Source organism: Cupressus sempervirens, chromosome 4 (genome assembly GCF_028749045.1).
Source record: "Cupressus sempervirens isolate cs-2001-9-10 chromosome 4, ASM2874904v1, whole genome shotgun sequence".
Lineage (NCBI taxonomy): Eukaryota > Viridiplantae > Streptophyta > Pinopsida > Cupressales > Cupressaceae > Cupressus > Cupressus sempervirens.
This window is the reverse complement of record NC_143121.1, coordinates 846,527,423-846,540,059: the sequence shown is the minus strand read 5'-3', so window position 1 is coordinate 846,540,059 and position 12,637 is coordinate 846,527,423. Positions and strand designations below refer to the sequence as shown.

At 31.0% G+C, this 12,637-nt stretch overlaps 1 protein-coding gene across 2 annotated transcripts; it reads left to right on the top strand.

The window, feature by feature from the left end:
- Positions 1–141: 141 nt before the first annotated feature.
- LOC149564032 (uncharacterized) lies at positions 142–2,327 on the top strand. Of its 2 annotated transcripts, XM_089824098.1 has the most exons (5): positions 142–225; positions 433–495; positions 595–696; positions 1,193–1,482; positions 1,629–1,715. In XM_089824098.1, the coding sequence occupies exons 1-4, from the start codon at positions 162–164 to the stop codon at positions 1,432–1,434; spliced, it is 471 nt and encodes a 156-aa protein (XP_089680224.1). In that variant the 5' UTR covers positions 142–161; the 3' UTR covers positions 1,435–1,482; positions 1,629–1,715. The 2 variants fall into 2 exon arrangements, with proteins under 2 accessions (XP_089680224.1, XP_089680223.1); XM_089824097.1 differs by lacking the exons at positions 142–225; positions 433–495; positions 595–696 and having other exon boundaries at positions 1,373–1,482; positions 1,629–2,327.
- Positions 2,328–12,637: the final 10,310 nt, after the last annotated feature.

Here is a 12,637-nt window from a genome sequence, read left to right as displayed (position 1 = left end):
CAGCCAAAGAAGATGAACAAAGTGCAGGTTTCAACTTAAATAAGCTGCCTGTGTTATATCAATTTTCTTTACTCTTATTGAATGTATGGTCACATAATTCACAATCCAATTGCACTAAAAATGTTTGTCAATTAGCACAAGGTCTTGAAGTTGAAGATGCAATGATTGAGATACAAGATGCAGTCAATAATGAACAATCAAGCAGAAGAGATGTGGAAGCTGCAGGTTTCAATTTTAATAATCTAGCTATATTATATTAATTTTGTTCTTCGTGGGTCACTTATAATCCGCTTTATAAAATATATGTGAACTGTATTTTAGGGGATGGATTGTACAATGTAGGTTATCACATATTTCATAATTCGTTTTCATTATTAATGTAATTTTTATTTCAATATAGCCCTTAATGTAGAATTTTGCTTCCCTGAACAGATAGTCATATGGGCCAAAAAGGGTTGCAACAAATGGAACTGAAAGAAACAACTAAGAAAGAAGGTGAATTCATCATTCTAAACACTGAGCATTTGAAGTGATGAATTGCGCAATCTGATCAAATAATCACTATGTATTTTCAATCGAAATGTTAATAAGCAGAGAGGAAGTCGTTGATAACACAAATACTCAGTTACTTTTGTGCATTGCCTTGTTTTCGCAATGTGCAATCGCACGAGGAGACAGCCAAAGCAGATGAGCAAGGTGCGGGCTTCAAATTTAGTATGCTGGCTATGTTATACTAATTTTGTTTACCCTTAGTTTCTGAATCCAAATCGCTTATAATTTTATTTATAAAATATTTATGAACTATGAACGATATATAAGCTGATGATTTGTGCAATATTTATGAACCATAAACTATATATAAGCTGATGATGTGTGCAATATATGATTGAATGATTCATAATCCATTTTTATTGAAAATGTTTGTTAGTAGAAGAACAGAGCGAGATAAAAAGTATAGCTGACAGTAGACAATCAACCAAATATTATACTAAATTTGTTTTCCCTGAATTTCCCAGTCCATATAACTTAGACTGCTTGTTATAAAGTACATGTGAATGAATCGTCTTTCGATTTATATTTTCATAATTATGCACCTGCGACTACAAAATTCTATCCATTTAAAAAAGAAACTAATAAATTACTGATGCCATATATAAAAGATTTTATCATAATAGCTACAGCTTCACTGTAGGTGATAAAGAACAGGAAAGTCTATCGTTACTAATTAGTACAACGGTCATCCCTAACTATACCCCAGGAGAAAGGAATGCTTTTGACTTCCTTCACAAGCGATCCTCGCGCAGTAGAAAACTTCCCCGAGAGTGGAAAAGCTTCATGGCATACCATCGGCTAGCATGGAATATTATGTATCTAACATTTCATCTCAAATATATTGATCCAGTCGAGGGATGGCAAGTACAACTGATTGCATGAATTTTTGTCTGCTGGGAATGGAGGGACCTCATGACAACTCTTATACAAGTAAGATAACATCGCACTTGGTTTTTCTAATCCAACCTCAATGTTGTTCACTTGAACGGGCAGTGGTAATTTATTTATTTCCTTAGGCACGGAATTCTACTACTTCTTTAACCAAAACCAAAACTTATTTGTATAAACTGATGCAGAAATGGGAAAAGCTTAAGGTCTTAAGGAATTGGAAAGGTACTTCACAGGGGCCATCTCTAAGAGAGATTGTTGAGCTTTATACAGAAGATAAGTGGCCAGCTGAAAAAAAGAGTGTCATAAAAGACGCCATTTCCAACCTCAGCAACAGGAAAGGAGAGGAGAAGACAAGTGACAAATCGCCAGAGGAAAACATGACAACAATTCTGAATGAGGACGGAGAGGGAGATGACCGTCTAAAGCAGATTTTGACAGAGCAGAAGGAGATTAGGGAAGCTCTCAGAAAGGTTCAGGAAGATACGAGAGAAGTCCTAATAAAGGTTTTGAAAGAGCAAGAGGCGACAAGAGTGATGAGGGATATGCTGGAAATGATCAAGAAGAAAGTTTTCAAAGAGGAAGAAGAGATCCCAGTGCAACAAAACACAAGAACCGAGGAGCGAGAAGAATGGATTAAGCTGAGAAACACATTGCGCCGCTTTAATGTTTCAATGGATGGAATTCAAGCCTTCCAAAAATTCAGATTCTTTTGTGAGCCTGGACATCTTCCATGGCCGCTGCCCGAAGAAGAAGACGACTAAACCTCAGCAAACATTACATATTTGGGCATGCGCTCATCAAGTCATTGTGCTCATTTCAAATCAATTTTTTCCCTTTTGTAATTAGACTATCATTTAAAGTAAATCATTCCCATTTTATGATTAGACTGTATATTATTTCTCTCCTGACGTAAAATTGCTTGTTAGAATAATATCATGCCTCCCTCACCCTGTAATTAAGGACAGTCTTGTTTGTAGTCTAGATTAAACAGACAGTCAATGAATGGGTGTTAAATTAGCAGTAAATGTAAGATCAAACTTTTTTTTGTCAATAAAACGTTAAGTTGCAATATTTTTTCAATTGGTTAATAGCAATTCGCAACCCTGGTTTTCAAGGTGTTGTTTTCTAGGAGGATTTTTAGAGCGCTGCGCTGCAATGCTTATCTGACCTTTGACCGTACTAGGCTAAAGTTCATTTTAAACATATATCAAGTAGTCCCTACCGTAAAACATGATGCATTGGAAGAAGATCCGTGCTTTTATTTCCTGGGCAACCTATGGTAGGTTATTGCAACGCAAGTCTTTGTGGTTAGAAGTTACAAATTTACCTATATAGGATCAAAGCGCTGGCCACTCTTAAACAACATACACAGCTTTGACTTAGTATGTGTAGGAAAATGAAATATAAAATAATATATTACAGTAATATAAGAGAAGAATAGTTGCTACAGTAGATTGGAAAGAAAACTTTTGTATTGAACTGTGTTACATTATCATTACAATTTCTAGAATTTGAAGTGATAAGACAAAATTGTTTATCATCATATGTAATGAAATATTTGAGATTTTGTCATTTTATATTTGATTCAATTTATTATTTTAATATTAATATTATGAATAGGAGAGGTGTGAGTAAGCCACACTTTAAAAAATTAAAACTTTAATATTAATGCATATTTTTTTAAGAGAGCCTTTGTAATAATGTAATATTTTTGTTTAAATACATATCAGTTCTTTATATCTTTAAGAGAGTTCCTTGGTGATTAAATAGATAATGTATATGGTGGGAAACTTGGAATCTATGTGTATTTTTGTAAAATATTTTGAAATTAACAACAAAATTTTAACAGTTGTTATAAAATGTACATTAATATTTTTGTGGGATGAGTTTAGAGCTGATGTGAGGGCCAAGTGTTTTATTTATCTCTCACACACAATATTTGCCACAATACTTGTAAGAAAATATATTCATTTGTCAAAAATCTATAGAAGATACAAAATAAAACATGTTTTGATATTTTAATGTATAGCTTTAAAAAGAAATTTTTAGCACTAGAAGAAGAAAAAAACCCATTACATGGAAATGTACAAAAAAAAGGAGGCCCAGCCTCACATCAAGAGTATCACAACATCCACAAATCACAAAGTCCTATGCATAGATACAAATGAGAGATCTAAGAGACTAATGTCAGAAACCATCATGGGTGTCCACCTAGGTAGTCCATCCCATAGCTCCCTCCATCCACACATCTTTTTCTTCTCTTGTATTTGTGCAAGCATGAGGATTTGGTCCTTTTTAGAAGTTTCTTATTTCTCTTAACCTCCAGGTTAAGCTTCTTTCTAGTCTTCTCGAACATCTGCAAGTTATCCATATTCTTCCTCCATTCATAATCATCCTTTATTTCAAAGACAAAGAACCTTTTGAGCTTTTCCTTATCAATCAGCATTGTGGAATAAACCTCCACGAAGATTTTAAAATAAGTGAATTTTCACAAAAACTCAGTAATAACTCAGGGGTTGTTTTGATACCTTTCCTTGTTTCTACATTTCCAAATCTCCCATAAGATATTAGAAGAGAGAATGTTCTAAAAAAGATTAGTATCTTTTTTTAGCCCATCAATATGCCTAGTAATAATATCAAGAATATTAACATTCATAGGATAAGAGATACCAAACATATGCCAAATTTCTTAAGAAAAAATACAGTGAAATAGAATGTGCCTTCTAGTTTTAAGTAGTCTGCATAATAAGATTATATAATAGTAAGGTTATATAATAGTAAGGTTATATAATAAGTTACAGTAAGATTATATAATAGTAAGGTTATAATTTGTATATTTAATAGAAAATTTGAATACACTAAAATATATTATTACTAGGTTTACCATTTATGTTGAGAGAGGGACAGAAAAATTAGTGAAATTTAAAAGAATTTTTAAAATATAATTTATTTGTGGGAGTTGGGAAAAATAAAATTATAAAAATCAATAGAGTTATAGTAAAAATAAGTAAACTAAAACAAAATAGAATTATGTTTAGTGAAAAAAAAAGATTTTATCTCTTTATGTAATACCAAACTACCCAAGAAAAAAATATTAAACCAAAATATTTGATTATATTATATATTTGTGAATTTATTATTATTATTTAAAGATTTTATAAAAGTATTAGAGCTATTGTTAGAATATAAGTTAGAAGTATTGCTAATATATAAATTAAAGTAATTGTATCTAAATTAGAATGATTTTTAAATATAATGTAAATAAAGAGAGTGAATTTGAGTGGAATTATTATGGAAATTAAGAGTGAATGAAATTTCTTACAATGAATTATATAAATTAGAGTAATTTAAACTAACTTTGATTCAATGTAATCTCCTCCCTTTGTTCAAAGAAGTATTGAGTACCTTATTGTTGATTTTCTAAAGAATTATAATTATATCATTGAATTGCTAAGACAATAATGTCAATATATTGAGCCTACAGAAGAAATTCAAATTGATAATCAAGACAAAAAAAATTCACTTAGCTTGTATTCTGTTAGACACATTCTACAACACCAAAAAAGAAGCACAATCTATAATGCTTTATGGAGTTGAAAATGTAGGATATCTCAAGTGCTCATTTTCTAACTTCTTGGATTGAGTGTGGCATTCATATATACCATAGAGTAATTTTTATTCTATAATATTAGAGAAATTGAAAAATATCCTAGATATTAACTATCACAAGTGTAGAGTACTAAAAGTGTACATAGGTAAAAGTACAAACATGTGTCACCCTTTTACAAAGGAAAAGGCTAACATCAAAAAAAGTGTTAAACTTCAACAATGTAAAAGTCATATTTCTATTTTGAATTTTAAGTTGGTTTAAACTGATGAAATGTGTATAAAAGGATAAAGTTTATGTATGTTATTTTTTCAAAATTTTAAAAAATAAAACTAGTATGTTTTTATGATTTTCAATGACCTTTTTTTACAGTGTTAAAAATTGAGCAACTTAGGGGCTATAGTTCCCACCACAGAAATAACTGCAAATAAATATATTTTCATCTAAATTTGAACTATGTTGTTGATGACATGTGTACCTAGAACTATCAAAAAGAAAATTTTAAAAATATTGTATATTTTGTCTATTATAGCTATTTAAAGTTGAACTTTTCATAATTTAATGATTTTTCATTCCCATCATCTTTTCCCTAGTAAATCTATGTTAACAATTAAAATTTTTATATATTATCAAAGAGGACTCTCTCCTCTAGAATAATTATTGTAATCGATATTGAGTCACCTATAAAAAAAATTATATTGCCATAATTTTGATTACAAGCTCTATCCAATTGTATTTTTTTAAACCCTAATTCTAATGATGAAATTGGCCTCTAAAGTGTTAAGTTCTTCAGAATTGCAAAAAACATGAAAGAAAGTGTCACATCGAATGACACCTAGACAGTTCTGGCCAGATCTGATCTAGTTGTACTTGATATAGCCAAATCCAATCCGGCTGGATCACATCGACACAAAAATTGCTCGTGCAAGGTCACTCATATGATTTGGTTGGTAAAAAATTCAAATAAAAAAACATAAAATTACATCTAGATTGTTATTTTAGAAAATCTCTAAATTAATCATAGTTAAATTAATCAAATAATAATATATCTTTCATTTATTTACTATGATTTCTAATGTAAGTATTTCAAGTGTTATTTTAAATATATTTGATAAAAATAAATCAAGATAAAAATATATACAAAATAAATATACATTTAATTAATATAATCATATTTATATTTTCTATTTAAAACATATATTTTAAAATATGTATTAATTTTGAATATTAAATTTAATTTTTATCATAACAAGGCCCTTTGTATTGTTTTATTTTTTATTAATTCAATAAAATAGGGTTTGAAATGTATTGTTTTATTTTTTTATTGATTTAATAAAATAGGTTCTTTTATTTTAAAGGTAAAGTTTTATTTTTAAATTGTTAAATTTAATTTAATAAAGTTTAAACAATAAAATAGGTTTTCTATTTGAAATGTAATGTTTTATTTTTTAAATTATTATATTTAATTCAATAAAATATGTTATTTATTTATTTTAAAAATAAAGTTCTATTTTTAAGTTGATATATTTAACTCAATAAAGTTTAAACAATAAAATAGGTTTTCTATTTGAAATGTAATGTCCCATAGCTATAAATCTAGAAATGATATCAATGTAAATCAATATCAAACGTCATGTATATGACATGTATGAATATCAAACATGATCACATCATGCTCCATGATGTGATCGACTGAGACAAGATCACAAACCCTGTATCCAATATAAGAACAAATGTATCATGAGCATGTGCATAAATTCAATTTAAATAATAACATAAGTACAATTAAATTTACCTATGACTCAAGATGATGAGTGTCGACAGCTATCTGCCCATCTCCACCCTCACAAGTTGCAGATGCAGTCTGTATGTAATAGAAGAAACAAATATGTCACAAGTTATACTTTACTAAAGTTTTAAATATAAGATCTATAGGTCCAAATAAATAGATATGTTTGTAAAGTTTTACCTATGTCTCCTGCTGCACAGGATGCATAGGTGTCTACAAATCCTCATATGTCATTGTTGTCACAAATATATGCCTATCTATCTCACTCAAGTCTATATCACTAAAGGTCACATCTCTGATGTCAAGTGTAGGATCCTGAGCATATCTATGAAAAATTAATCTCATGGTGGGTGAGAATCTATCTCGGTAGGGGGAGCTACATGCTTCTCAACTGTGGTCTATGGTGTAGCTGTAGCTGCAACATATGTCTTCCTTCCCTTGACCACCCTGTACCTTAGATGTATCTTTGATGATACCAGTCACATATGATGGCACCACACTAAGTTGTTGTCCAGTCGGCAACTGTATAGCTCAATAGGCTAAAAGTAGATCACTGGACAAACATGTACTTATAGCCCTCAAGCAATCCACTAAAGACTCCATAGAGACATCTACTGGAGATGAGATGTAAACCTCATGATACATATCATCACCTGAAGATGATGCAATAGTGTGACCACCTGTAGATGGAGATTGTGATTATGTCATGTATTTGTGCACTCAGTTAGAAGACATCTCATGCATCTAGGTAGCAATAGTGGCAATACTTTCATACACATCTCTACGTGTATCATCTGCCACTCTATTTCTAGCTGTAGCTAACTCCAAACATTTTGGCATCACCAAAAGGTTTGGACCAATCAATGCCCATTTATTAACGGGTGCAGGACCATTTGGGTGTCTGAATTTATTTGAGAATCTACCCTAACCCTACCCAACATACCCGAGGATATCAGTGTAATCAACTTCTCGATGAAGATGAAATTATGTAAACAATTGTTTGCAGAAATATAAGGGGATATCATCCTTTTGGGTCCACATTTGATGTGTAGCCAACCAATGAGGATGCATGAAAGGTGCCACCAATGGATCAATACACCTCATAGCACAGTACCCTTTAACCTTTTTCAAAGGTCGATAATATGGGAACATGCTCTTCACACTCTCCACTGAGACCATCTCATCTATCTCCCCCCATCACAAACCACCACTAATAGAATAGGATAGAGCACTATAAAAAGTGTCTAAACTAACACTATCATAAGGGTTAAAACCCTTGACTATGCACATCATGCTAATAATCTCATCTCTGATCGAAATCACCTTATCCCTATACTGTAGGGTAGGTGAAGCTTGTAGACTCTAATCAATAGTATCATGTACTCTTTATAAGCACTGAATAGTATCATTGAATAATGTCTCCTTGTCCTAGGTACTACTAGTCAATCTATGGGATGAGCCACTACGAGGATGACCATGTACATTGGCCTCTCCAGAATCACTACCCCCAATGCCATAATGATGAAAGATATAAACAAACAAAACTAGATAGACGATAATAGAGATCTTCACATGCATGTATATACATATATACACATATTATTAGATAAACTAATTGAATCAAAGCACACTAAATGAATCTTTCTAAACAAACATATTGTACAACATATAAAGAAATGTTAACTACATTATATTTTTCTTTCAAGAGTTAGAGAATGATTTAGGGTTGAGATGGATGAGGTTATGATAGAGAGAGATATGAAGTTAGGGTTTACAAAGATGGGGTTTATGAGTTAGTGAGTGGTTTAGGGTTTAGGGTGACAAAGTTTAGGAGTTAAAGAGCAGTTTAGGGTTTAGAGCAATGGGGTTTAGGAGTTAGAGAGAGATAGAGGGGAGAGATGAAGTTATGTTAGGGATTATAAGTTAGGGTTGGGATAGATGAGGTTTGATATATATATATATATATATATATATATATATATATATATATATATATATATATATATATATATATATATATATATATATATATATATATATATATATATATATATATATATATATATATATATATATATATATATATGAAGTTAGGGTATACAAAGATGCGGTTTAGGAGTTAGTGAGTGGTTTAGCGTTTAGAGCGATGGAGTTTAGGAGTTAGAGAGTAGTTTAGGGTTTAGAGTGATGGGTTTTAGGAGTTAGAGAGATAGAGGTGAGAGATGAAGTTATGTTAGGAATTATGGGTTAGGGTTGGGATAGATGAGGGTGTGTGTGTGTGTGTGTGTGTGTGTGTCTGAGAGAGAGAGAGAGAGAGAGAGAGAGAGAGAGAGAGAGATGGGAAAGACAAAGTTATGTTATGAATAAAATGGGGTTAGAGAGCAGTGTAGGGTTTAGAGAGATGGGGTTTATGAGTTAGATAGTGGTTTAGAGTTTACAAAGATGCGGTTTAGGAGTTAGAGAGAGATAGAGTGGAGAAATGAAGTTATGTTAGAGATTATGGGTTAGGGTTGGGATAGATGAGGTTATGAGATATATATATATATATATGAATATGAATATATGAAGTTATGTAAGAGAGAGAGATAGATGAGGTGGGAGAGATGAAGTTATGTTAGGGATTAAATGGGGTTAGAGAGTAGTTTAGGGTTTAGAGAGTGGTTTAGGGTTCACAAAAATGAGGTTGAGTTACAGAGTAATTTAGTATTTGGAGAGATGGGATTTAGGGGTTAAGAGTGGTTTAAGGTTTAAAGGGATGGGGTTTAGTGGTTAGAGAGCGGTTTAGGGTTTAGAGAGATGGGGTTTAGGAGTTAGAGAGTGGTTTAGGGTTTACAAAGATGGGGTTTAGGAGTTACAAAGTGATTCACTATTTAGAGGGATGGGGTTTAGGGGTTAGAGAGTGGTTTAGGGTATAGAGATGGGGTTTAGGAGTGGGAGAGATGAAGTTATGTTATGGATTATGGGGTTTAGAGAGCAATTTAGAGAGAGAGAGAGAGAGAGAGAGAGAGAGAGAGAGAGAGAGAGAGAGAGAGAGAGAGAGAGAGAGAGGTTTTCAGATTATATGGTTCAAGAGTGGTTTAGGGTTTAGAAAGAAATTTAGGGTTTAGAGGGTAGTTTAGTCAACATATTTGGATTTGAAGTTCAACATAGGAGTTAAGAGTCTAATCTGATTCAGTGTGAGAGTTTTAGTTCGAATTTGATTTGATTTAATTTTGTGATTTAATTACATTTAATGTTAATTTTTTCTCATGCTTAAGGTTCAATGTTAAGGCTTCAATTAGGATTTATTTGTGTTCATGGTAAGAAGTAAAGTCTGATTTAGTTCAATCTGATCATTTCAGTTACTAGTTTATAGTTGTTTCTAAACCTTTACCTTTATAACAATTTCTAATGATTTGTAATAAAAACAAAAATAAAAATATTTAAATTCTCTAATTTACATGATCTAACTAATTTTGTATATATTTAATAAATTTTTTCTATTATTTTCTAAAGTCTCTAAAGTTTCTAATTGTTGTAGTATTTTCTAATATTTCCAAAAAGTTCTAATATTTTCTAAGTTTTCTAATATTTTATAAAGTTAAAAAATTTTCTAACTATTATAAACTAATTGAATTTAAATTTTCTATATAATTTTCTACTATTTTCTACAAATAATATTTTACAATTTCTCTAATAATTTCTAAATTCTACTAAATTTTAATACATTTTCTAAACGTCATCTAACATTAGTGTACTTAAAGGCAAAAGCCTACAATGCAACAGTAACTTACGAGCCTCTCATGTGGGAGGTCTTGGGTTCGAATCTACTTTCGCTTAACATATGATAATAATTAAGTCCAATAGTTAACAATAATCAATGTAGGCTTCAACCATTTACCGATCTAATTTTTTTTTTAAAATAAAAAATTAGAGTACTTGAAAATATAAATGTATATTAATAATAATAAATTGATTTCTTTAAAAAAATCTACATTAGAAATACACATTAAAAACCATATTTCTACCTAAGAAAACATAAAATAAAATTTAAAATATATTAAAAATTAGGGGGAATTTCTAACATGCTTGATCAGGCCAAATGTCTTCTATAGCTCTTCCCACTCCGTAGTTCCTAGAAGCTCATATGATGAACATGACAGCCAGATTTGTCTTTTCGTGAGTTATATAATTTAGGATTTTTCGGTTAGATCCCTATCAACTAGACCCTTATCGAGCTATACACGCCACTTGGTGCATAGTCAATGCCATGTAGTTCTGACTAGATTCGGTCCCCCTAGAACCCATTCAACTAGATCCTATCTCATTGAAACCTAAAATTTAGCCCCAAAGGTGACATAGATCTATACTTTCACCCACATGGCTTACAACAACTTAGATGTCCATAGCTTGCAAATTGTGCATTGAGCTTACATCATCTTAGATGTGCATAGTTTATGCATCTATCATTAGGCATCTACAATTTTTCTACACCATTGTAGCAAGAAAAACTTTTGAATTTATATAGAATTTTTTGTCCAAATTTACATTACAAATGGTGGGATCCCTTACATTCTATTTTACCTTTTAGACGATCCCATATAGTTGTTCCAGTCCACATTGTAACACAAAAACATTTGAATGATAATTTATATATTTCAAGAGGTGCTCTCTCTCTCTCTCTCTCTCTCTCTCTCTGACACACAAAAAAAGCTTAGTTTTAGAATAGTAACAATTAAGAACCAATCTCTAATATACCATACCCATAAAAAATAGGAACTTTAGTGAATATATGTTCTCATTCAAATGATGTTTTTTTTAAAGAAAGTCACTTGCTTAATCTATGTACTTTCTACACAAATAAACTAGGTGCCAATATATTATTACACATAAGCCATTAAACAAGGTTAATCTTTACTAGGAAATTAACTCCCAATAATTTGATAAATAATAGTGAAAGAGAAGGAATAAGCCAAAAACTATCATAGGTGACATTGGGAAAAAGGTTATCAATAAAATATAGACACAGAGGACTTCTGATTTCTTATCCATTTATTCGAAACCCCTTGTGGACTCTAGCCTTGTCTGCTAAATCAATAATGCATAACCTTTCTATATAGCTTAGGCTATTAGATTTACTATATCATGTATGTGCCTTATGGGCATGATTTGATCAAAGGACTCTAAATACATATTAGAAGATAAGTTACAATAATCCTATTGTTGCAAGCACATTTTGTTGATGTCAAATATATTTGAACTATAATTGCATCAAATATAAATTCTTACTTGTAATAGTGATTGTTAGAGTAATTAGATATTTCATAATTGACTCTATTTTTCTTAGGCTAAACTTGTCGGCATCTAATAATTAATTGTTTTATTAATTGTTATGATGCAACCTCGGTTAGACATTTTTAGGGTTTCAATCTCCTTTATAGGGACGATCTCATTTTAATTATTAACTAATTCATTTTTTATAATAGCAATTTATCTTTTTTCTCATGAATGGATCTAGCACTATCAGCCTCCATAGCTTTTGCTTCTCTCTTTCTGTGATAGGTGTTTGCATCTAGGTGATTCTAGGGAGTTGTGGGGTTGATCTTTCATCAACTTCAACATGGTATCGAAGCTTTCGATCTTCATGCACTTGTTCTATTTGTGAGAGATTTGGAATCAATTTTCAGATCTAAGCTTTCAACATTTTTATTTTGGATATGGGGATCACTAATTTTTAAGGAATTTGAGCAAAAACAGACTCATTGAGTTCAAAGTGCTCAAAAACCCCCATTTCCATATAAAAGATGTCTAGTTTGAAT